This window comes from Gopherus flavomarginatus, chromosome 2, assembly GCF_025201925.1.
Source record: "Gopherus flavomarginatus isolate rGopFla2 chromosome 2, rGopFla2.mat.asm, whole genome shotgun sequence".
Classification (NCBI taxonomy): Eukaryota; Metazoa; Chordata; order Testudines; family Testudinidae; genus Gopherus; species Gopherus flavomarginatus.
This window is the reverse complement of record NC_066618.1, coordinates 38,633,449-38,658,550: the sequence shown is the minus strand read 5'-3', so window position 1 is coordinate 38,658,550 and position 25,102 is coordinate 38,633,449. Positions and strand designations below refer to the sequence as shown.

The 25,102-nt window shown below is 38.1% G+C and overlaps 1 protein-coding gene across 10 annotated transcripts in view; it reads left to right on the top strand.

The window, feature by feature from the left end:
* The window catches only part of MLLT10 (MLLT10 histone lysine methyltransferase DOT1L cofactor), a 236,833-nt gene extending 211,949 nt beyond the window's left edge, over positions 1–24,884 (top strand). For 8 of the 10 annotated variants that reach the window (XM_050942281.1, XM_050942280.1, XM_050942282.1 and 5 more), the window contains 9 exons: positions 3,774–3,891; positions 5,210–5,282; positions 12,101–12,258; positions 14,071–14,259; positions 14,920–15,008; positions 15,146–15,486; positions 20,711–20,813; positions 21,390–21,602; positions 23,082–24,884. In XM_050942281.1, the coding sequence (XP_050798238.1) occupies positions 3,774–3,891; positions 5,210–5,282; positions 12,101–12,258; positions 14,071–14,259; positions 14,920–15,008; positions 15,146–15,486; positions 20,711–20,813; positions 21,390–21,602; positions 23,082–23,126 (1,329 nt within the window). In that variant the 3' untranslated portion in view covers positions 23,127–24,884. The remainder of the gene's footprint in view (positions 1–3,773; positions 3,892–5,209; positions 5,283–12,100; positions 12,259–14,070; positions 14,260–14,919; positions 15,009–15,145; positions 15,487–20,710; positions 20,814–21,389; positions 21,603–23,081) is intronic. The other 2 variants (XM_050942289.1, XM_050942279.1) reach the window with 1 other exon arrangement.
* Positions 24,885–25,102: the final 218 nt, after the last annotated feature.

Here is a 25,102-nt window from a genome sequence, read left to right as displayed (position 1 = left end):
GAAACTTTATTTTTCATAAATTCTGTTTATTTTTATGTAAAGTAATACTTTTGTACTTTATTCCAAAGAAACATGAGTGTTGCTGATATCTTAAAATATTTCACAGGGTATTTGTGTAACTTACTCAATTTAGTTGATTTGTACAAATAATTTTCAAATTTAATTAAAAATATATATCTTTCCTTTTTACTATAGGAGAAATACATCAGAGACCGATTAGAATTGTCATTTTTTCTTAGAATCAACCATTCCTTGAATTATAGTGAATTAACTATCTTCATCTTGTGTTGCTTTGCTCCTTTATTGAATTTTCCATAAATAAAATCAAAATGCAATATATCTCTAATTAGGCTGAAATCTATCTGTTGAAATCATTTTGAGTAAGATATGTTTTCTGGGCATTAAAAATAAATATTTAGTTAAATATAAATATTATTTAAATTTTGTAAAAATACATTTCAGCTGTGTGTTGCAAGTTGGCTGTTAAAGAGAATCAGCTGAAATAAAGAATGCTACAGCTTTAAAAGTGATGCATTTTAGAGCTTGTTTCAATTCAGTGACCTTAATGTGTATTGACAGGATGATTGTGCATTTTTAATAAATGCTTGCTACAGCCTGTTTCAACTGAGTGAAATGTGAAGCTCCTATTTCACCTTTAAATAATGCAGTACTCTAATACCTTCCTTACTTTCCTGTCAGATGAAGTCATCACATACATAGTAATACTTTTCAGATCCATATTCCTGACGTTTTCCCTCCTCATAAAAAGAATATAGTTCTAAGTTTTACCGCCAGCTATTTGAGCAGTTCTATTAAAGGAGGAGTTGCACAAGATGTATGATGTCACTAGGAATTCTGTAGTTCTAGCTTACATCATAGGAAGTCTTAAAATATTCTTTTAGTTAAAGTGTAAGCAATGATTTATATGTAGGTAGTGAAGCACCACTTGTGAAAAACCTCAGACTCTTAAATATTGTTCAAATCATGCCCCCCTTTAGATCTGGTATGTCAACCCACATAGCAAACATTTAATTTCTTTGATGTGTGTTGTTTTGTGCTTTGATAGCTTCTCAGCAGAGACTTGCTGTTCCTTTCAAGATATGTAGATCATTCTAACTAATTTCATCTAGCTCTGCTTATGAATTTTTTGTTAATTTCAGTCTACTAAACATGTTCTGTTTTTGCCGATTATGGCAATTCTGCCACTATTATACATTTATTTGTAATCATATACGTACTGCTTTACTTTAGTTTTATTAACCTTGCTGTGAATTAAATAGAATGAGAATAATGGGGGCGGAAATCCAATCTCTGCAGCAGAAGTGAGTAGTGTACCTTTTTTACTTGATTTTTTTTAAAAATCTCACTCTCCTGAAATGCTAGCACTTTTTGAACTTTCAAAAATTAAAAACTAATAAAACATAATTCACATCGATTAAAGGGTAGAAATACACTAATATAATTTACAACTGCCTCAATTAAACTTAAATTTGGAATATACAGTGTTTTACCTGGTTGGTCTGGTCTTTTTTAAGTATAGGCACAGATAATGCCTTTGGTTAATTTTCTGTTTATTAACGTTTTCTTCAGATAAAGTATCAGAGGGGTAGCCGTGTTAGTCTGGATCTGTAAAAGCAGCAAAGAATCCTGTGGCACCTTATATACTAACAGACGTTTTGGAGCATGAGCTTTCGTGGGTGAATACCCACTTCGTCAGATGCATGCATTCACCCACGAAAGCTCATGTTCCAAAATGTCCGTTAGTCTATAAGGTGCCACAGGATTCTTAGCTGCTTTTTCAGATAAAGTGTTTACCAGAAATTTGTAATTCCTATTATTTGCATGAGAGGAAAAATGAAAGGTTACTAACAAATATTGCTAGTCGATTTGGAGTCATGCTATAGGTGTTTATTGAGGAAAACAGCTGGAATGGTTCAGTGCTGCCTGCCTCCATCAGTAAGTGTCACTGAACTTAGTGGAAATTAATGTACTACATTTCAGGGGCATATTCACATAAACAGGTAAGTGAAAAAACTTACTGTATTTTAAACTGCTTATAACTTTTTCAGATTTATTCTAATGGAAATATTCTACAAACCTTTAAATAAGGGCCAGATTCTCCATACTTGGTGAACCTGTGAGCGTTTGTGATTTATGTTCTTATAAAAAAAAATCTATTAAAATGACAATTGTCTTACAGAATTTCTTGTTCCTACATTTTATGTTTGTTTATTCTAACAGTATACTCAACAATAGAAAAACTTGAATAAAGTACTGGCCATGATTTCTCACTAGTATATAGTAAATACAGCATCATTGGAAACAGTTGTGTGAATTTGTAAAAGTCCATTCATCAAGTTTAATACGTTGGCTAAAAGCCAAACCTTAATGGCAGTGTATGATTCTTTCCAGAGACATAGTTTACACTGTGTAATATTTTTCTTGTAATAACCAGTATGTGTCTCTTGTGTGCAGTTATATATGTCAGAATATCCTGCAACTTGACTTCCCTGCTGTTCACCTTCTTTTTTACATCACAAAAAAAGCTTCTTTGCGTGTTCTTATTCAGGTTCATGCTAAGATTATTGTTAATGTAATCTCACAGGTTGTGCAACTGTTTTTCTGTAAACACAAGAGCATAGACCTAAGATATATTTTTTATTCTGAAAAAAGTGTGTTCTTTCAGGCTAATGTAAATATCTTCTATTAGCACTGGCAGTATTGTTTTTGTTTGTGATCGTATGCTTCCAAAATTCAGTATTAAGGCAGATCTGTTCTTCGAAAGGGAGAAAGTATAAACAGCCAAGGGAGGAAGGTATTTTTATTGCATTGGATTATGCAAGTTTTTGGCCAGCCTCCTTAGCTTCATCTGTTTAAGGGTTCATTTTTGCTTGTTTGGCACAAGTCCCAGGAAAGACCTTCAGAATTGTGGCTAGCAACATGAATGAATACAAACTTTTGACGAGCTCTTCAGTAAGTAGAGCTGGCCAGCTGCCAAAAATACAGTTCCTTATATGGGGTCAGGGCAAAACTGTGATTCGTTGAGCCCTGTATTGTATAGAAAACATACTTGTAATGGCTGTTTGCTTTCTTTAAAATAAAAACAAAACAAAACAAAAAAACACCAGGCTTCCAAGCCTATCAAAATAGGAAGTAACAAAATAGTGTGCAGGTTTTACTAATGACAGAGTAGAGCAAAGGAAATATGGCTCTGTGTAGTTAAACTATAGAGCTGGAAGGTGGACCTTTTGACCTCCACAGCCGTCTTGTGATGTAAGGAACCCAAGCATTTGTGAGACATCTGTTGTCTACCTGCCCTTATTTTGTAAATGGTTTAATAAGATTAAATAATTAGTAGGATAACTGCATGGTCACCATGCCACTAAGTCCTGGCATTGGTTGCATACTTAGGAATTGTAAGCAAACCTACATATCCTACTTGTTGTATGCCAATCATTTAAAAGTTACAATTCAAAAATTTCGAACAATTCATACACTAACATTTTTAAATTTTTATAGAAGCTTTTTGTTTAATGTATGTATCAGAGAAAATAGCAATTTACACTTTAACACATTCAGAAAGTATTGCAGTTATATTTCCTTATTCCCAAATCTTGTTTGAAAATCATTAATTACTTTTTAAATATTAATTAATTTTAAGTATTTTACATACTAGTAATTAATTTTAATTCATGAGGAAGTGTCTTTCAAATAAATTAAGAATTTTTCTCCCAGACTTTTAAAAGATTGTAGTTTTAATTGTTGTCTTACAGGCAAACACCCTACCTGGATCTTCCCTCAGTTTGCCTCCATCCCACATGTATGGCAATAGGTTGAATCCTAATTCAGCAATGGCAGCACTTATAGCTCAGTCTGAAAACAGTCAAGCAGGTAAGCTTGCTAGAACTGTTCAAAGCATCTGCTTTCCTGTTTTTAACCATTTAAAATATGACTGCTAATTTTATTTGTGAACTCTTGGTTGGGGATTTGGTTCCTAAATGACTGTATATGGTTCTTCCATGTTGGAAGTAAATTCTTTGTTGTACTGCAAAATAGCTATGCATTTTTTATTGTCTGAAATGTAAATGTTTAAGCAGAGCCATCAGCAGGCAGGAATGCAACAATGTCTCCTGTGACTTTTGTGATTGATGTGTTCAGTTCTCTTAGTTCTTTGCAAAGAAAGTAACAGCACTGGATTTTGTCTTGAATAGTTTAAACCTTTATTTGCATAATTCATGAAATTGCATTGCACACAACTTTGTGTGGCAGAAAGATCCTGTTAGAGAACTTCTACACTGTTTAATAATCCCGTGAATATTTATCAATTGACATTTTGTAACATCGCAGAAGAGACCAGTTTTAATGAGCTACTGGATTTGCTTTGTTTCCATCCTTAAGGATTTGTTGACATGTCATAGTAGTCATGCCTGTTTGGGGGAAGGGAATGAGTTTAGCAGTTTACCAAGAATGGATCAGTCATGTCTCTGCCCTCTAAGAGGTCAGAGGTCATTTGACTCAGAAAAGGGGGAGGGAAGCCTTGAAGGGGGCAGATAGGGTTATTTTACTGAGAGGCCATAGGGAAAATAACCTTTTTGAGTCCTTCCAAGCAAAACATTTCTTTATATTTATTTAATGAGGGTTTTTGTTTGTTTGTTTTTAATACATTGTAGCAAAAGTCTTTCCTATGCTCTTGCTTATAAACAGTAGCAATTTTATAAAGTAAGCACTTAAATAAAATGTTCAGTAAATCTTTAAAACAATATATAATTGTTAGACGGTGGTAGGTTTTATGCATTTTATATTTTATGAGTTGTCTTGAGATGAAAAGTGTTTAAAAAAAAAAAAAGCAAGCAAGCATCAGGATTTGCTGTGATAAGCATACAGATTAGCTGTCCACAGCTGTGATTCATTACTTTCACCGTAGAAATTAAAAGTGGCTGAGGGGAGGGTACTGCAAATGCAAACCACGCTTCTGTGCTGTAAAACAGAAAGGAATGAAAGAACTGAACATAATCCATGGCCCGGTACACCCACAGAAATGTGTAAGGACAACGCCTTACATGTTACAGTTCAGCAATCTTCAACTATCTACACATTAGTAGTAACTGCAGGTAGTGGTTAAGGTTTAATATATTTTAAAAATACAGCAGCTTTAAAACTCTTATCTAATAAGAGTAACTTTATCAGCTGTGAAATATTTACATTACAGATCAGGATCTTGGAGATAATACTCGCAGCCTTGTTGGCAGGGGAGGTTCACCCAGAGGAAGTCTCTCACCTCGGTAAGCATTATTTACATTGGAGAGTACAGGCAAAGGAAACATTTTAAGATTAAACTTATTTATCTTTTATTGATAATACATATATTTGCTAAGATTCTAAAGAATTATGCAGACAATGTACATGTCCAGGAAGTTAGCAAAATGGTGCCAAATTTATTCTGATATTAACTAAAACTTACATGATTAGATTTGCAAGATAAATGATCTCTTTACCTAGGGTTACTGAGATAATGGAGATCTCCTTAAAGGGACCTGCTTATAATTTTCTATCCACATGTATTATTAGCTCCACTCTATACCTATTTTTGTTACTATAATTCTTTTTTTTAAATGTCCAAAAATTCCCATATATCATCAGATTACAATACTAGAGGTAAAACGTAGATAACATTACTATATCCAAATATTGTGTGTTCTTGCTCTAGAGACAGTGCACTTGATCTCCACTATGGAAATTTGACAATAAAATCTTCTTTATAGAATTATTTCACTCTAACATACTTAATAATTTTTGCCATTGATTTTTAAATTACACTGCTACCTCGATATAACGCCACCTGATATAACACGAATTTGGATATAACGCAGTAAAGCAGTGCTCCGGGAGGGCAGGGCAGGGCTGTGCACTCCAGTGGATCAAAGCAAGTTCAATATAACATGCTTTCACCTATAACGCGGTAAGATTTTTTGGATCTCAAGGACAGCGTTATATTGAGGTAGAGGTGTATAATTTTAAGGAAAAACATTCAAACAGTCTGGAGGGGTTTAAGTGCTTTAAGTGAAATAAGAGTGCTATTTGGTGATGATGGTTATTTTTTAAGAGTGATTATTTTGCATATGTGGCCTATTTGAAGTAGGGTATTTTAAGGATGCTGTTCTATGCCTTTCTTGGACATTCACATCATGATTGCTCAATAGGTGTGATAGCTCTGGGCATGTCTGAGCCTCCGGTACCTCTGAGCCCAAGTCTGCTTAAGCCTGATGTATCATCTCTGAGTCCAGTGTGTGAGATAATAGTTAGGCCTGAAAGTCTTGGAACATCAGAATTTAAAGTTGTGGGACTTTTATGTATTAGACAAGCTATTTTAAGACACATTTACAGGGTTTTGGTTGAGTGTGTTTTTTTTGTTTGTTTTTTATTTTTTGGTTTTTTTACATTTATTAGTTTTATTTTTTTCTTTCTAAATCCTGTACACTTGGGCTTATTGTAACTAGACCACCTACTTACAGGTAGTAGGGTACAAAAAATAGACCCAACACTCAAAAATATTCTTTATTTAATATATAGTATACTAAAGTGGAGTGGTTTGAAGCTCTTATTGGCAATCATTTGGTATGACCTACAGAACTCACTTGTGAATTGTGCAGCCATTTCAGCTCATGCTAATAATACTTTTATACCACTCTACAACAATTGTATTAGATATCTAATCTCTCACACACATATACACTCATACTTAATTTATAATATAAATGTTGGTGTGTATAAATGATTTCGGTTTCGAATGAGAAGCGCCTCAAATGTTGTTTAACTAATATACCTACAAACATTCAAAATACATACAGTGTATAATACCTGTTTTAAATATATATGTACATCCCTATATAAATGCAAATCAATATGTTAATATAATAGTAAGGCTGAGAATTTACACAGTTACATGCTGACTCTGCGATAAGTAGGAAGTAAATATTGAAGGAGACATGGTACAAAAACGTATGCCTGAAATGAGGCAAGGGCTTCTGTTTTATTGCATATATAACACGCTATACAGAGCATTCTAATTCTGTGTAGCAAGTAGGTGAACATGATGGAATTTCTTTCTTTTTAATTTTGATTAGGAAATTCTATACAAAAAGTCACTTCACAAGAAGGTTAAGGTTGAAAGTGAAGCACTCAGATATCAGGAAATGAGAATGACTTGTCTGCCCAACTAACTCTCCCCTCTTGTACATATGCATTACAATATAATCCTTTATTATAACATCAAATACTATTTTTTAATCGGGACCCGTGATTTGTTCCCTTGTAGTGAATAAAAGAAGGGGGCACTGGAAGAGATCACTTCATAGCTAAGGCAGTGGACTGGAGTACAGACTAGTTAGATTCTGCTCTTGACTTTGCTACAGACTTCCTGTGTGACCTTGGGCAAGTTGTTTAATCTATTTACTTTAGTTCTACAACTGTAAAATACAGAGAATATATTTCCTGAACTTGCAGGGGTGTTGTGAGGATTAATTAATCCTCATAAGACAATCTGTTGTTATGTTCAATGCCTTAGAAAAGCCTATACAGAAAGAATAGAAGTTTCAAAATTATAGTGCAGATTTGAATGAAGTAGTAAATCAGTTCAAAATGATTCTGCAAGAGTCTTCTTCCTCATTCATCACTTCAACCACATGAAGACAAGTAGTTTGTGGTGATGTTTAAATCGATTCTTGGTCTATCTTTGCCCTGCATATCACTTATATGTTGTTGAACCATCAGCCTCTGCCTCTGCTTTGCTAGTGATGCCAATCTTTATCCATTTGTCAAATTTTTCAGTATGCTCCTGTGCACTTTCTCTCACATCGTCTCTTATGTGTAGGAGGAATAACCTGTAAAAAATCTGCAAAGTTACTGTATTTTCTCTCTCTAAGTCAAAATCACCTATGCTGTAATGCCTACTACAGCACTTGATAGTTGTTGGGCATCTACTGTGCTGTGACCACTGCTTATTACATTAATTATAATTAAGGCTATGATTTAGTCGTGGTTATTTGTAGTAAAAGTCATGGACAGGTCATGGGCAAACATGACCTGTCCATGACTTTTACTATAAATACCCTTGACTAAATCTTTGCTGGGGGGCCTCTGGTGGAGGTGGGGAGGCACAGAGCCAGCGGCACGACTTGCCAGGGGCTGCCAAGCAGTGGCTGCTCTGACCAGCCCCAGATCACTGCCAGAGGCCACCCACCTGCTGCTACTAAGGCTGCCCCCGCAACCGCTGTCAGGTGGTCCCCAGGACCAGCCACACTGGTCACTGCTCAGGTGGTCCCTGGGATCAGCTGCCTGAGCAGCAGCCAGTGTGGCTGGCCCCAGGGCTGCTCCAGCAGCGGCCAGTCAAGCAGGCTATGGAGCTGCTGCAGAAATCATGGAGGTTGCAGAAAGTCACGGAATCTGTGACTTCCCCGACCTCCATGACAGACATCATCATAATTGACTCATTGTTTCCTTGTTCTCTCCCCGTCTGTCTATATCTACCTGTTGTCTTTTGGTCTGAGTTCCTTTTCAGTGTCAGATTTGTTGTTATATATTTGTACAGGGTCTCTAATAGTGGGACTGTGATCCTTGATTGTGAGTTGCTGTCACACCACAAATAAGTAGTACCTGAGCGCCTGATCCAGAGCCCATTGGAGGCAGTGGAAAGATGCCTCTTAACTTCAGTTGGCTCTGAATGAGGCACAGGGCCAGATAGGGAAAAATGAGGATAAGAAGAAATATTGAGAAGCTGTTCTGTTCACTGAGTATGGTCCACCTTGTAGACTGCCGATGAAGCCTCAAAAAGGGATTAAGGTCCCCAACCTGGCAGGCACAAGGCAACGAGCCACGGAGGACCGTGTCGGCAGACGAGCATCCGCTGAAATTCCGCCGACAAGCGGCAATGTCACTAGGCGTTGCCGCCAACAAGCAGCAGCATCCTGAGGCGTCATCGCCAAAATACTGCCGAAAATCGGTGGCATTTCGGTAGCAACGCCTCTGGATGACGCAGTTTGTCGGGGGCATTTCTGCGGATGCTTGTCCACCGGCCAGTATGCAGGTGCACTTAGACGCCCCGTTGGGCGCCATGGTGCCCACGGGCACTGCATTGGGGACCCCTGGATTAAGGGGTACATAGACCTTGTACTGGCTTTCTTCAGAGTGGTGAAATTCATTCTGAATGAGATGGGTCCAGTGGAAAGACTGGGGTATGATTATGCATTAAAATAGTATATTAATGCATATGCACAAAGGTAGCAGAGTTAAGGTTGTATAGGCAACTTTAACTTGGCACCTTAAAGACTCCGAGGAGTCCAGTGGTACCTTTTTGTGGATACAGACTAATACGGCTATCTCTCTGAAATTTTTTGACTTTTGAATGCAACTCATGTTTTTAAGGTTTTTTTATGAAATAATATTACTAACTACTTCAAGTGCTTGCACATGTCCATCCAGTATAGGGTGCTAACACCCTGAACAGTTGCCAGAATTTTTTCCCATCAGTGGTATCCGTTGGGACCACTTTGCTCAGGCAATCCTTCTCCTAGTGATTTTTCTGCAGTTGTTAGTGTAAATAGTTGTTACAACTTGATAGGAATTAGTTTAGTAATTTTAGTAGTTTTTAGTATTTAGTTCCGGATGCCTCCATGCTCAGCTAGTGGGGTCATCTGCTTCCCTGGTGCTGGGGCATGCCTCAGTGGGTGGGTAAGTCTATGCCTTTGAGTGACCTTCACTCAAGCTGTCTTAAATGCCATGGGGAATCTTGTAAAAAATACTTCTTCCAAATTTGCAGGGACCTCAGATCCTGAAACAAAAAGGACTGAGTGGTGAGACTAAAGGTCCTTCTCATGGAGGCAACCTTAAGACCTGTCTTGGAGCCACACTTGGATTCGGCACCAAGCACCTCAGCCTCCATGCAGCGCACTCTTCTCACAGCTCAGGATTTGTGGCACCGATGGTCTTCCTCAGTGCCTAAGAAGAAGCATCATTAAGCATCAAGAGAAGAGCCAGTCCCCAGTGCATACCAGCTGGGTTGAGGAAGTACTACGGGCCCCAGAAGACTGTCTGTTACTTTTCACAACCACCCAGACAAGATCAGTAGAGGATTCAGGCACAGACCCTGTCTCTCATCTTCCTTGACTGGTCCTGTGCAGTCTGGCCTCAGACACTCAGAGTCTTCGAAGCACTTGTTTTGACGAGACACTCAAGGTTGGCATTGCCATCCCTGTACATCGGAACCAGTTACCCCCTTGTTCTCCAACTGCCTCTTCCACTTTCTGGTTGCTTGAACTCATATTACTTCTGATTGCTACATTCTCAGCACAATGGAACTGGATTGCACCATCCAATTGCTGTCTACCCCACCTTCCCAATCCCTCTTCAGGGACCCTTCTCACAAGCGAATGTTGGAACAAGAAGTTCAATCCATCCTTCGGATGGGAGCCATGGAAGAGATTCTGTTTCACCTAACAGGTTAGAGCTCCCATCCCTCCCTGGGACCTGAGCCTTCTCCCGTCAAAGGTTACAAAGCCCCCATTTGAGCTGCTAGCAACGTGCTCGATGTTACACCTTTCCTGTAAAGTAGCCTTCCTAGTGGCCATCACTTCAGCCAGAAGATTCTCAGAGATCTGGGCCCTCACATCAGAGCCTCCGTATATGGTCTTCTTCAAGGACAAAGTCCAGTTACAACCACATCCATCATTCCTCTCAAAGGTGGCCTCACAGTTCCTAAGCAATCAAGCAATCTTCCTGCTGTTATTCTACCCTAAAGCATATGTGAATAGAGAGGAACAGCGTCTTCGCTCTTTGGAAGTTAGGCCAGCTCTGGCTTTCTACATACAAAGGATCAGACCATCCACAGATCTGCTCAACTGTTCATAGTGATAGCGGAAAGAATGAAGGGTCTCCCCACGTCTGCACAGAGAATCTTATCTTGGATTACTTCTTGCATCCAGGTATTTTATGAACTCATGGGCATCCTGCCCCCTGTTAATCTGATGGCTCACTCCACAAGGTCTCAAGGTTCCTCTGCTGCTTTCCTAGCGTAAGTCCTGATTGAGGACATCTGCAAGGCAGCAACCTGGTCATCAGTCCACCATTTGCAATGCACTATGTCATTACCCAGCAGGTTAGAGACCATGCCAGCTTTGGTCGAGCTGTCTTGCAGTCAGCCTGCCCTTGAACTCTGAACCCATCTCCTGTACAACTGCTTGTGAGTCACCTACCTTGGAATGAACATGTGCAAGCACCTGAAGAAGAAAAAATGATTACTAATTTTTCTGTAATTTTTGTACTTCGAGATGTATTGCACATGTCCATTCCAAAACCCACGCTCTGTCCCCACTTATCAGAGGCAGTTGATAAGAAGAAACTGAAGGGGGAGCGTGGTTGACGGGGCCATTTATACTGGTACTGTGAGCATGTGGCACCAGGAGACTCTGGAGCTGACCTGATGGATACCACTACGGAGAAAAAATTCTGGGATCTGTGCTCAAGGCACACACACACCTACATTGGAATCGACATGTGCAACATTTCTTGAAGAACAATTATGGAAATATTAGTAACCGTTTTTTCTACTCAATCACTCGCTATCCAAAAATTTCTCTTTACATGGATTTTTGGTACAAGTCACATATCAAAATTACATGTGACCTATGTACTATGGGAGAATGTCATAATTGTAATGATTTTAATCAGGCTTCATATTTTGTATTTCACAACTGTTTAGATGTTTTTAGATATTTGATTTATATATAATTTTTACTATACTGAGCACCTATTTCCTGTTCTAGCAATATGTGCTCTTTTTGAGTTAAGTAATATCTGTCTGTTAGACATAAACTTCTAGTGCAGCTAAACTGTGCATTTGTTTTCTGTACACAAATTCCCAAACTGCTGTTTTCTGTTAAAACCTTGGTGATGAGAGCTCAGAGTTCCTAGTGGCTTTGAGAAGCTTAATGTTGGAAGCTCTGGATTATGTAGGTGCTAGGGGCTAGCGCAAGGTAAGAAACTTTATGGGCCCTTTGCTAAATACATTTTCCTCTTCCTTTAAATGTGTAAATTACAATGTTTTCAGCAGATCTCCTGTAAGCAGCTTACAGATTCGCTATGATCAGTCAGTGAACAGCAGTGTGGAAAATTTGCCCCCAGTAGCTGCCAGCATTGAACAGCTTTTGGAGAGGCAGTGGAGTGAAGGACAGCAATTTTTGCTAGAACAGGGCACCCCTAGTGACAGTAAGTATTCATGTTTTCTGTTATTACTGGGCTTTCTTGTTTGTTGGGCAGTGTTATAAATAATTATCACCCAGTGAATGCCTAAGTCTTTTTAAACAACTTCTTCACCATGTTATGCTGCATAGTTTGTAACTTCTGTTTTATACTGATTATTATTAAGGCTTGGTTCCTCAATTGTGCTTTATTTTATGTGATGCTGATATTCTGAAATGTTTCTTTAGAGCTTTGTTTCTGGTATTTTTAGTATAAACTACCGGTTTCAGTTGTGTGAAAAACAATGGAGTTTCTCAAGTGTTATGTAGGTGTCCTACAGTGCTTTTGTATTTTGTTTATGTTCTCCATTTTTCATGCCATTCTTGTACTGAGTTATTTATATTTCAAGAGTTGTGTTTACTAAAATGAAATAACTGAAAAGTGAATATAGAGACAGCTTAACTGAGGAAATAACACTGCTTTGTATTTATTCATAATCAATGAGAAATCAGTATGAATAAAAAGTGAATAGTTTTAGACAAGATATAAAAATCATTATTTTGTCACTTTTTGTGTGTATATGTTATTGAACATGCTATTCTGGTTGTTGGTAGTGAGTAAAGTGCCATCTAGTTTTATGAATGGTACCCTGACAAAAATGCTAATTGTGAGGAAATTCATGTGGGGATAATCCCTTAAACATGATAGCTGGAGGACAGGTTTAGCTAAGTCTTATTGCATCTCATTTGGGCACTCTGAGGGTTCCTTTGTATGTTCTTGAAGAGGAGGGATAAAAAGCTAAATCCTTGGGAAATGACCAGATGTGTCCATACCAGTAGACTTGTGTCTGTCGTAGGCCCAGAGGTCATGTTAAACAAATACAATTTGGTATTTAAAAAGTGGCTGGCTATCCCTGTGACATGACAGCTACTCTGTAGCCCTAGTTGGGTCATCCATGTTCTGGAACAAAATCAGAATTTGAGGAAATGGTAGAAGCTGTGCCTGTTTAGAGGATGATGCGCTTTATCTGCAAAGAAAGGGTGGTAACTGCAATGCTCATGTAGTGCACCCTGCTGGGTGATCTGTAGATCAACACTGAAAGCAGCTGGAAGATTTGGCATCCAGCAAGGTTTGTGGTGACTCAAAAGAATAATGAAAACAAAAACCAAAAAAACCCATAAACCTGAATAAAGGGTTTTCATTGATTGCATAACTTTGCAATTTATTTGACAAAGAATTCAACAGTTCCTTTTGCACATACTTTTCCTTTGGGTTTTTTAAAAAACAATAATAGTTGACTGCATAAAAATAATGCGTATATTTTAGATCTTTGATCTGCTCTTAGAGTTTTTAGTTGTATTTTAAACTTCATAAGCCAAATAGAATAGGCATTCCACAACTGCTCTGTTACCTGCATGTCATTAAATGAATCTTATTTTTATTTCTTTGTTGTTTTGTTATGGCTATGTTTACAGAAAAAGCACATTGTACTGAAACTTGCTCAAAATCAACATAGACCCTGATGGTGCAACTATCTCTGCATGGAAGTAAGGGTCCATCCATGTGGATCCACAGTTGCATACATCTGACTTCAAAGGAGAAATTTTAGCATTTTTTTTATTTTAAGACATTATTCATTAATTATTTGGGGTGGATTTTCACTTTAAGTGCTATCTTAATTGGCAATATTAATTTGCAGTATGTAACTATGGATGCTAAGGATTTATACAGTATTTAAAATTCTAGCATGACATATTGTGCAATCCTGAGATTTTTCATAGAGAAAAAACTTTGTGTTACTTTAAAAGAGATCAGATTTATTAGTCAATTGTTTTCTAGTTCTGGGAATGCTGAAGTCGTTACACCAACTTCAAGTTGAAAATCGACGGTTAGAGGAACAGATTAAGAACCTGACTGCTAAAAAGGAGCGCCTCCAGCTATTAAATGCACAGCTTTCAGTTCCCTTTCCAACAATAACTTCAAACCCTAGCCCATCTCATCAAGTACATGCGTTTCCAGCACAAGCTGGTAAGTAGAGAAAAATGTTTCCCACATTTTGCATAGTACTCTTATCAAAGTAACCTGAAGACTTTTTATGTAAAAGGCCTATTTTATACCTATTTGGCATGAAGAGGAGATATGTGTGTGTACAAAGAGAACAGATCCAGTATAATTAGTGTTGTTGTTTTTTTAAATGATCTGTCTGGTGTGTATAATTAATCACCGACAATATTTTTGTTGGAGAAAAGAATGGCAAGTTTATATTGGATTTGGGAATTTTTTAGATATAAGCTTTCCCTGAATAAGCTACTTTGTGCAGACTTGTCTTTTACAAAAAACAATAAAAAGTAAAAGATTTGAAAAGCTTTCACAAGAGAAAAATTTCCCATTGTTTTAATATGTTTTTAAAGAAGCATGAGAATTATACAAATCATTGGTGCTTATGTCCAGGCATTTTCTTTTTTACTATTCAGTCTTGAACCCATCCATCATCTTTCACTAGTTAGTTAAGCTAATATTTTACCTTTGGGTTGTGATTATAAGAAATGAAGATTATGTTCAAGTTTTGTGTATTCTGTGTTTAACATCAACATTCTGCTGAAGTAAATTATTCTGAATAATTTAATATTTTAAACATGTTAAATGCAAAAATTAAACTTCACTTTATTTTTTAATTAATCACTTTAGCACATAGCACTGATTCCTTGAACAGCAGTAAAAGCCCTCATCTGGGAAACAGTTTTTTACCTGACAATTCTCTCCCTGTATTAAACCAGGTAATTTTGTTTTGTTTTTTATTTTTGTTTTTCTAACCTTGTTACAAATTAACTTCATCTCAAAATCCTTGTGCTGTTCTGTTCTGTTTGAAATTCTATACAGCTGAGGGTTTTTGTTGGTTTGTTTTTTACATTAGGAGATAACCTCCAGTGGACAAAGTACCAGCAGTTCATCAGTTCTTTCCACTCCACCACCTGCTGGGCAGAGTCCTGCTCAGCCAGGCTCAGGAGTTCAACAGGTCAATGGTGTGACAGTGGGGGCACTAGCTAGTGGTATGCAGACTGTAACATCCACCATTCCTGGTGTGGGTGGAATAATTGGAGCATTGCCAGGTAATCAGCTGGCAATCAATGGAATTGTAGGGGCTTTAAATGGGGTGATTCAGACCCCTGCCACAATATCCCAGAATCCTTCTCTCACTCATGCGGCTGTGCCACCTAATGTAACACATCCTCTGCCAACAACACTAAATAACAGGTAAGAATCTTACCAAAACGTATTTGCTTTTTCTTACCGCCGCCATACACACACTATGTGCAATACTGGCTTAATTTGGTTAAACAGTTTTAAGCATAGAATTTATTTTATTTAGCATTTCTTCTAGCTTATGAATGCCTGACTAGATTCTTGTGTTCTATGTAAGATCAATGTTAAGAGGACAGGAATTTAATTGCACTATGGGATAATGAAGTTTTTAAAAATCAGCAATATTCTTTTTAAAAAGAAACAATGCCTGCCATACAATTTTTGGGTTTTCACTGGCTATGTTAGTTAGGGTTCATCTATTTCCGCCTTTTCCATTTGCTTCTAAATATGTATTGGTTGATCCTATTAATGTGTCACAATGAGCCCAAATAGGTTCACTCAAAAGAAAAGTAGTCTTAGCTAGAGTAAACTGTTTTTCCAGTGGCAATGAAATAGCACTGAAAATGATGTTAAGTTATGGTGTTGCATTTATCCCACATGTAATATGCTATTATACATCCAAAAAACTACATAAAAAGAGCACTTATGTTGCAAAGTCAAGCACTCCAAAGTTAGAAGATGGTAGATTAAGAAGTTCTGGTCCTACCTTAATTCTTCCCTCTTGCACAAGTTGGGCAGCATTATGGTTACACAGGCAATCATAAATCTGGCATTTCCTAACTTTTGAGTGTTTGATTTTGCAACCTAAATAATGTTCTTTTAATGCAGTCTTTTTGTATGTAATTTCCTGTTGTTTTTTTTTAAGAAAAAAGATAAAAGATTCAGTTATGAGCATCTCTTAACAACCCCTCTCTCCCATCAAAATGCATCATAAGCAGGTTTTGAATCCTAAACTTTCAGGATTGCAGCACAGACTGCTATCGCTGGAGCTATGGGGCTAACTATGTTAGTTGGCAACAGGAGATGGCTGTTATCCCAGAGGGAGGATAGACTGTTTGGGTTTGGGAGGTAGTTGAGGGGAGAGGCCAGCCTGGTCCTGTTCTTCCTTCCTGTCCATCCACCCCACTTGGGAGTTGGGAAAGCTCCATCCCCATGTGGGCTTCCCCCAGAGAGTGGGCACAGAGGGAATGGGCTTTAGGGTGTTGACTGGGGCTGTTTCCAGGAGTAGGGGAGCATCCCAGCTTCATGTGGTTGTCCCAAAAGGGGGCATTGGCCACTGGAGCCATTTCTGGGGGAGGAGAGACCAATTCCAGATCTCTTCTTCTCCCCCATCTCTCATGCCTCCTTGCTGTTGACTATCAAAGCTCTTACTTTATAATGGAAAGTGTTAAATAACCTAAATTTAGGGCTTTTTACCATACCATAATTTTCCTCTCCCATGTATAAAAGTGGGGTCCAAATACTGCCATTTTTTCCTCTCTTGCCAAAATCTGACCATTTATTCTGTCTGTTCAGATCCTGCAAAGACTCTTGTGCATGCCTTCCTCGTTATCATACTTTAATTATGGTAGCCTGCTCCTCTACAGCCTCTTTGATACACACATCACCCACTTCAGTCCATTCAAATGATGCTATCAAAATTCTGTTTCTTGCCTGTCAATAACTACATAACCTCCCCTCTCGGAAACATTTGGAAGAGTCTCCCTTCTCCAACTTCATGTCTGCCCCTTCCAGGCAGTCTATAACCCGTTACCTTACCTTTATTCCTTTCTTATTACCCTTTTCTCTTCTGCTCCCCCAGCAATGCCAACTTCAATGCCCCATTCATGCCCTTCTCCCACATATATCTCTGTTTTCTTTCATGTACTGGTTGCTCATCTGTAATGTTCCCTCTTTCTCTTTCAGGTTCCTCCTTAGGACCCACTTCTGCCATGTAACTAACCAACTAGGACATCCACGTAGTCACACATTACAAAAAAACAAATCCACCCTCCTTATTACATCAGAGCAAGCACTAATCCTCACTGATTAACCATATAATCTTATTAATGACACTGGTGTATTCCCACCCTATTCCTGCTGTATTGTTTCTCCCATATTTGCTTGCCTAACTTTTTTTGTAAGGGATGGTTTTGTCCCTTCGTGTTTTCAAAGGATTCTGACACACCTTTGGGGACAGATAGAAAGATATATTATTTCACATATATGAAAGTACTTTACAGGTGGTTGAGCCTTCAGAACTACTGTCTCTGAAAATATGCTGAGCACTGTTTGGCCCTGTCCACTCTTGCAGTTAAACCATGTTCATCACTGGTTCAGCTACACCTACACTCATTGCCCTATGTCTTTTCCGTACTAAACACCTTTGGAAAAGTCTCTCGCTTTTGTACTACCACTTATACAGCTGACCCAGTGGGAGTGCTTATTTAGGGCTTGTCTTCACTACCGGGGAGATTGATGCTGCTGCAATCAATGCACCGGGTGTCCATTTAGGGGGTCTGGTGAAGCCCTGCTAAATCAATGTCAGAGCACTCTCTGGTCGATTCCAGTACTCCAGCTTCCCGAAAAGATTGAGGTAGTCGACCGGAGAGCATCTCCTGATATTTAGGGTGAATTGCTCCTGCTGGTTAATTACAAACGTCATGGATCTGAGAAGAAGGAAGGAAGGGAAGGAATTTTCCTCCAGGGCGGATTGGCAGGTGCCCTGGAGGTTTTTCGCCTTCCCCTGCAGCGTGGGGCACGGGTCGCTTGCTGGTGGTTTCCCTGCAGCTTGAGGTCTTCAAACCATTTTTGAGGATTTCAATAACTCGGTCCTGGGATAGGGGTTGTTATAAAATGGGATGGGTGGGGTTCTGTGGCCTGCCTTGTGCAGGAGGTCAGACTAGATGATCAGATTGGTCCCTTCTGACCTATGAGTCTATGAGTCTATGAGTAAGACAACTTCATGTGGGAGATAGGTAGTATAACTGAAGACCTCTGCATACATGTTGCTTCCACAGATCCACACACTTTTCTCATTACTGTGCTGCTTGGGAAAGCTATGAGCTGCAGCAGAAGTATATGTTGAAGTATTTCACTGGGGGAGAAGCATTCAAAATCGGAGGCTGGGGAAGAAATATATTAATAGAAGGAGCCCCACCCTATACAACAAACAGGAGGGTTAAATGATTGTTGGAATGAAAAGGAACAATCATCTTTTTCTCCAGGCAAAGGAGATTGTGCAACGGGGAGTTTCAAACTAATCAGATATGTTAGTCAGACCTACAAAAAAGTAAATCCCCATTCCAACCAGGGAAAGCACACCCTGTCAGGAATCCCAGGAAACTTCCCTTTCCTGGCAGCTTTGGGAGGCAAGCTTATCTTCTTCACTTGGGTGTTTCTCTGGACATTTAATTCTCCAGCTTTTGGGGGTAGGGGGTGCAATTGCTTGTGTTCTCTCAACCCTTATGTATCAGCAGGTGACTAGATCAGGGCAGGGTAGGTAGGACAAGGGGATGAAGAGAGAAATTTTTTTTAGGGAGAAGTGAGACCCTAAATATGTGGGAAGAGGTCGAGCACATGATATATGGGGAAAGAAAGAATGGGATGGAGAAAGAATGAAAAGAGCAACAGGCAATAAAAACAATACAGAAAAGGATACATTGTAATTATAGGAAAATATGTAAAAAGTGGAGTGAAACCAGGAAAAGAATACTAAAAGCTAGATACAAATATGTTAAGTTACATTTAAAATAATTTATTAAATAGTTGATTAACATGAAATACAATACAGAATAAAAAGTACACAAAGAGTTTTGTTCCTTTAAATTCTAAGAGAGTTGGTTTGGGAGGAGTGGTGAGAGGACAGGTATTTTTCAACCCAAGCTAGTTGATGTCAGGCAAAGTTTTCAGGCCCTGCTAATTCATCATTGTCTATTTGTATTACCATAGCACCTAGGAGCCCTAGTTATGGTGTCCTGTTGTACTAGGCATTGTACAGACACAGAACAAAAAGACTGTCCCTGCCCCAAAGAGCTTACAATCTTAACTCTCAAACAAGAGATATCTGATGGATATAGACAGATTCATAGGAGAGCACAATGAGAAAGTATTGGTCACCTTTTTAGGCAGTGGTCACAGCACCCTAGCCATCATGAAGTTTTTGTAGGCACTCCAGCAAACAAGATTTTTAAGCAAGGATTTGAGGGATGATAATGAGGTAGTTTTGCAGATGTTGATGGGGCCTGCTCTCTCATGAGGGACGGCATGGGAGAAAACACAGAGGTTCGTGTTTGAAAATTTAGCAAGTGGGCAATGGAGGCTGACATCATGGGCTATTCGGAGGTAGGAGTCAACATGTCAGTAGCAAATGAAAGTTGATAGGTAGCATGGGGATAGGTCTGTGAAAGGCTTCAGAGTGAAGACTAGAAGCTTACATTTGATGTGATGGAGAAAGAGAAGCCAATGGCAGATTTAAAGAGGGGGTAATATGGTCAAAATGAGAGGCTAAGAAAATAATGTTTGTAGCACAGTTCTGAATGGATATGTGGCCAAGATTGCATTTGTCAAAGCTGCAAAAATTGCATTTGTAAAAGCCGCAGAAAAATATGTTGTAGTAATTGAGATGTGAGATCATGAGAGCCTGGACAAGAGTTTTAGCTGTGTGGATGGATAGGAAAGGCCAAGTCTTAGAGACATTATATAGAAAGAATCTGTAATATTTAGACATACTCTGGGTGTGAGGGTTTAGAGAGATGTCCAAGCTAAAGATAAAACCCAGGTTATCAGCCTGGTGACAGGTATGATGGTGGTGGCGTCCATAATGCTTGAGAAAGAAGGTATTGGGGGAAGTTAAGGGGGAAGGATTGAGAGTTCTGTTTTATCCATGTTGAGCTTGAGCTGATGGCTAGACATCCACAAGGAGATGTTAGAGAGACAGGCTGAGATTTCAGTTTGGACAGGTCTGTAGATGGACAGACGGACAGATCTGTAAGTCATCAACATAAAGATGATAGTTAAATTTGTGTTTGTGGGTGAGATTGGAGTATTCAGGCATATGTTAGCAAAACGTGGGTACCTGTGTGCATATTATAGCTGTGTGTATATGTTGTTTACTTTGGTGTCCGACTTGTGCAAGAAATAACTACTCATTTGCTATTGGTATTCAGTGGGATATCTTGCAATATTGAATCAAGTGCTATATAGCAAGTGAGCATTACTTATCAAAAAGTCTGTACATGGTTTGGGTTTGTAATTTTGCTAAAAGGCTGAAGTAAAAAAGATGACCAGACCTCCATTAGTCAAATAAGCTGCAGTGTTACTTGCAGAAACTAAGAGTTTGGTCATTGCTTTGCAGTGCCTCGGGACTAGGATTACTTCCTGACCAACAGAGACAACTTCTGCTCCATCAACAGCACCAGCAATTTCAGCAGTTACTGAGTACTCAACAACTCACATCAGTATGTCCTATATTTATAATAGAATTAGCTATGTTCTCTGTAAGCCTGAGCCAGGACCACTGCTTTCTGAAGTATAGACTAACTCCTCAGGTTAATACAAATATTAGATTTGTGCAGATTAACTCCTTGATCATGTCTGTTTAAAAAATTTAATTTTCAAAAATATAGTAGTTTATTGTTCAATTGTCTGCACCTTTTTATAGCATGGAGAATATGTTCATTGTAAATAATGATTTGCGCTGAAGGGTCTATATGCCACTTGGCAGCTGCTTGGAAATATTTTAGTTTGTATTGGAAACCGCATTAGTTTAATACCGTGCCAAACATATTTGAGACCCTTTTTTGTAAGAAAAGGATATCAAATCTAGGGGCCTGTGATAGAGGCTTGCCCAAGCCAGCTGGCTCAGCTGGACATCTGTTGAGCTGCTGACATTAAGAAAGCTTTAAGAAGCTCTTTTCCATTCTCCACGTTCCTGTGGAGCTTCATCATTGCAAAAAAACACTAGGTAAGAAAGACCTAGAAAGGAGGGACCATTTGTTGAATGTTGATTAGAATGTTCTTTCCTTATTACCTAGGAACAACATCAGGCCCTTCTGTATCAGCTAGTGCAGCAACAGCACCATCAACACCAGCACCACCAGCCTGAAGTGCAGCAATTGCAGATCCCAGGAGCAGCACAGATGCCCATAAATAACCTGCTTTCAGGCACTCAAGCATCACCCCTTCATACAACTACTACCAACCCATTTCTTACAATTCATGGGGATAATGCAAGTCAAAAAGTGACAGTAAGTGTATTTTCACCTATAATGGCATTTTCACTGATATAATTAAAGGAACATTGTGCCAAATTCAGAGGCAAGTCTTAAGGGAAACCAGATATTTAAGTTGGTGTAACGTATACCTTCTGTCCATACAAGGACTTACATGCATTTAGGCTTCCTTAGACTCTAAGCCAGTTACTGTAGTAATTGCTATACTGGATAAGACCAATGGTCCACGTAGCCTGGTATCCTCTCTCTAAGAGCGGTCAGTACTAGATGCTTATGGGATACATGCAAGGAACTCTCTACTGAACTTCTTTCATCTGTCTTTGTTTAATTGACATATTCAGAGCTTTATCGTCTTACTTTTTCATTATGAAGTCAACGCAGTCAAATCACCAATCACAGTTGTAAGTGTTTCACTTGGTATTTTCCAGGTAATGCTTTAAATGAGTAAAAAGTAGGTACTTAAGTCAGTTGACATTTTGCCTTGCCAGAGCTTTGTCTCTAGCCACTGTCACTTTCTTATTTCCTGCATTAGCATGATGATATGAGCCTCCTTATGTGCTGCTCTGGGAGCTCCCATGCATGTGCGCTCCTAGTCACTGAGTGAAACCAGTATACCTGCTGCCATTTCATAGATTTTTTTTGCTGTTATGGATCTTTCATTTAGGAAATTAAATAATTTTATTTATTTTAATATACTTAAGATCTATTCATTTCCCCATAGCCTTTTAACAAATTGTTTTAAGTGAGGCCTTACTTACTTTTTAGATTAATTTACTTGTCCTAGTCACAAATAAATACAGTGTGGATGCGATGCATCCAAAAATCTGGGATTTTCCCAAACATATAATAGCAGTTGTCTGTACCTGCAGATACAATATAAATCCTGATGGTCACTATGCAAGAGGGGACAGAAGACATGAAAAGAATGGGCAGAGAGATTGCGTGTGCACATGTTAGAGAACTTCTAGCACCAGGGAAGGGTTGGCAGGGGGTAGAAAGTGTATGTTGTGTGGCTTCAGGAACAGTGACTGGGAACACATATTTCTGTGGTGAGAGTTTTTTGGGTCCTTAGATGGAATTGTTTTGACATAGTGAAAATCCCTTTCCCCCTCTCCATGAAGCCTGGCAGATCAAAAGCAGCAGGAAATACAAAGCAGGGTTAGATGGCCCCAAAGAGAGATCAGTAGTTTGGATCTGTTTCCTGGTGGTAATTTTGGAGGTCTAAAATACCTTTGCTGTAATTACTTTCTTCTTTCCAAAGTTTTGATTCCATGGCGTATGAAAATTTTTATTTAAAATCCAAACATTTTGCTAAAATCATGAGACAAAATTTCTACATTTGATTCTTTAGCATAACTATCTAATCTTATCTACTTTTGAGTCCAGACTGTATTCCAGCCATGCCTTTTCATTTATATCTAGAAGTTGTAGAATTTAACAAATCTAAAATACTGTCCTATTGTACAAGTGTTTTGTTTTGTTTTTTTACCACAGAGGCTCAATGATAAAACTGGATCGGTTGCACCTGAAAAAAGTTGACCTTTGAAATAATATTTGAGAACTGCATATCCTGCTGTTATATATAGCACTTCATCTAGCTGCGAACTGCAGATCTTCATTTCTGCAGATATGAAGAAATGCAACAAGGACCTAACTGCACAGCAAAGAATTAATCTTCATAAGGACATTCTTCTAAGGCTTTGATCTATTTTCTTGTTGCACTGAAATGGAGCTACTTTTTCAGATTTAACAGACACTGCAAGAAATTAAATTCTGCAAACCATAATTATTTTGTCAGTATGACAATACTAAGTACAACTACACATTCAACCCTGGAAAATATTCTACTTGATGCTCAAGTAGTAGTTCTTATTATAAAGCTGGAGGGCTAGTAAACTGAAAATACTTATTCCAGTCACACATTACTTGATTTCAGAACAGGAGTCTTAGCAAACAAACCAACCTTATCTCTGCTGCAATTCCAAATGCTTTCAGACCCAGGTTTTAATTGGCAATGTGGATTTCCTGTTAGGTGTGTGTGGCTTTTTAAAACATTTTGGAATCTGACTCATGATATAAAGAATCCAATTCTGAACTTGTCACGCCATCAAATTTCTACTGACTGTAGAGTGAACTGTGCCAGAATAAGATTTTCAGGGTAGAGTCCAAAGTTTATTAACATTCATTTGGTTTTGGGAGTTCTAAGGTTGCTGGACAAACCAGATCAGTTTAAATGGATTTTTTTTTTTTTAACTAGATGAGAAGGCCATTTTGGAAAGTACTGGTAGTGTTTGGCCTAAACTAAGTGCCTGTTGCTACCTCCATTGTGTTGAAATGGCTGGAGACAGCTGAGCATGCACTAGACAAGTCCTTGTAAGCATCAGAAATATTCAACATTGCACCAGCAGCCTTCCCCATTGTTCTGCCTTCATTAGAAGTGTTAATGCCACTGTAGATAGCTCAGGCAAATTGTTACCTGGGTCACTTTTTTCACTAATAAATTACCAAAAAAGTGAGTAGATATTTAAACATTTCCCAATGAAATATACCAGTGGTTGAAACGGGTGAACTTATTGTTAGAACATTTTCACTTAGGATAGATGATTTCATGGCAGTGTGGTAGAGTGTAGATAAAAATTGGGGTAATGACCACTAATCTGTATTTAGAAATGTAAATTATTAGTGAAAAATGACCCAGCTGTAATTAGACCTCCACTGTGTACTTAATTGGAAGAACATGTTAATTCTGCAATATGTCTCTTGGTTAAACATTGCACAGTTCTTACCTCATTTCTGTAAATAAGGTTTTTGTGAATCTGTTTTGTATTGTGAGGAATTCATAAGAAAACATTGATATTTTGATTTGTAATATTTCTAATTGGTAGATTTAATCAAATAATTTATTTTTATATGTTCAGGGGGATTTTAAAAAATTGTCACAAATCACTTTTGTGGATACTTTACAAAAGTAAATCAGTGTGGTTTATTTTACTTATTTAACCCACTGGTTAATATTCTGTAACAATTTGTACAAATGATAAAATTAAAATGGGCTGTTATTTTGCTTAGATGTAAAATTCCAAGAGTATGAAAAGATATGTACAGAGCTTTTGTTAATAAATTTTAATAATGTTCATAGTGGTACACTTCACAGCTATGTGAGAGAGATTCTTATAGAAATTGGAGGATATTCTGTCCTTCCAGTTCTATTAATTTCCATGATTGGCTGGATTTTAGTACTTGTTGCTACTGTAATAATCAGATATCAAATTATACTAAAGTTATTATTTACAACAACCAGTTTCTTAATGTTTCCTTTCCTCTCTTTAATTTTGTTTGCAAAATACACTTTGACACTAATATACAATCTTTACTGTAAAAAAGGAAATGCATTTTTGCTTATGTGATCCACTGAAGCAGGTCACCAGGCTGGTGTCTGTGCCATAATCACAGTATAAATTACCTATGGTCAAATTTTAAAGGCATTGGTCTCAGCAGAGACACTCCTGTTAAAA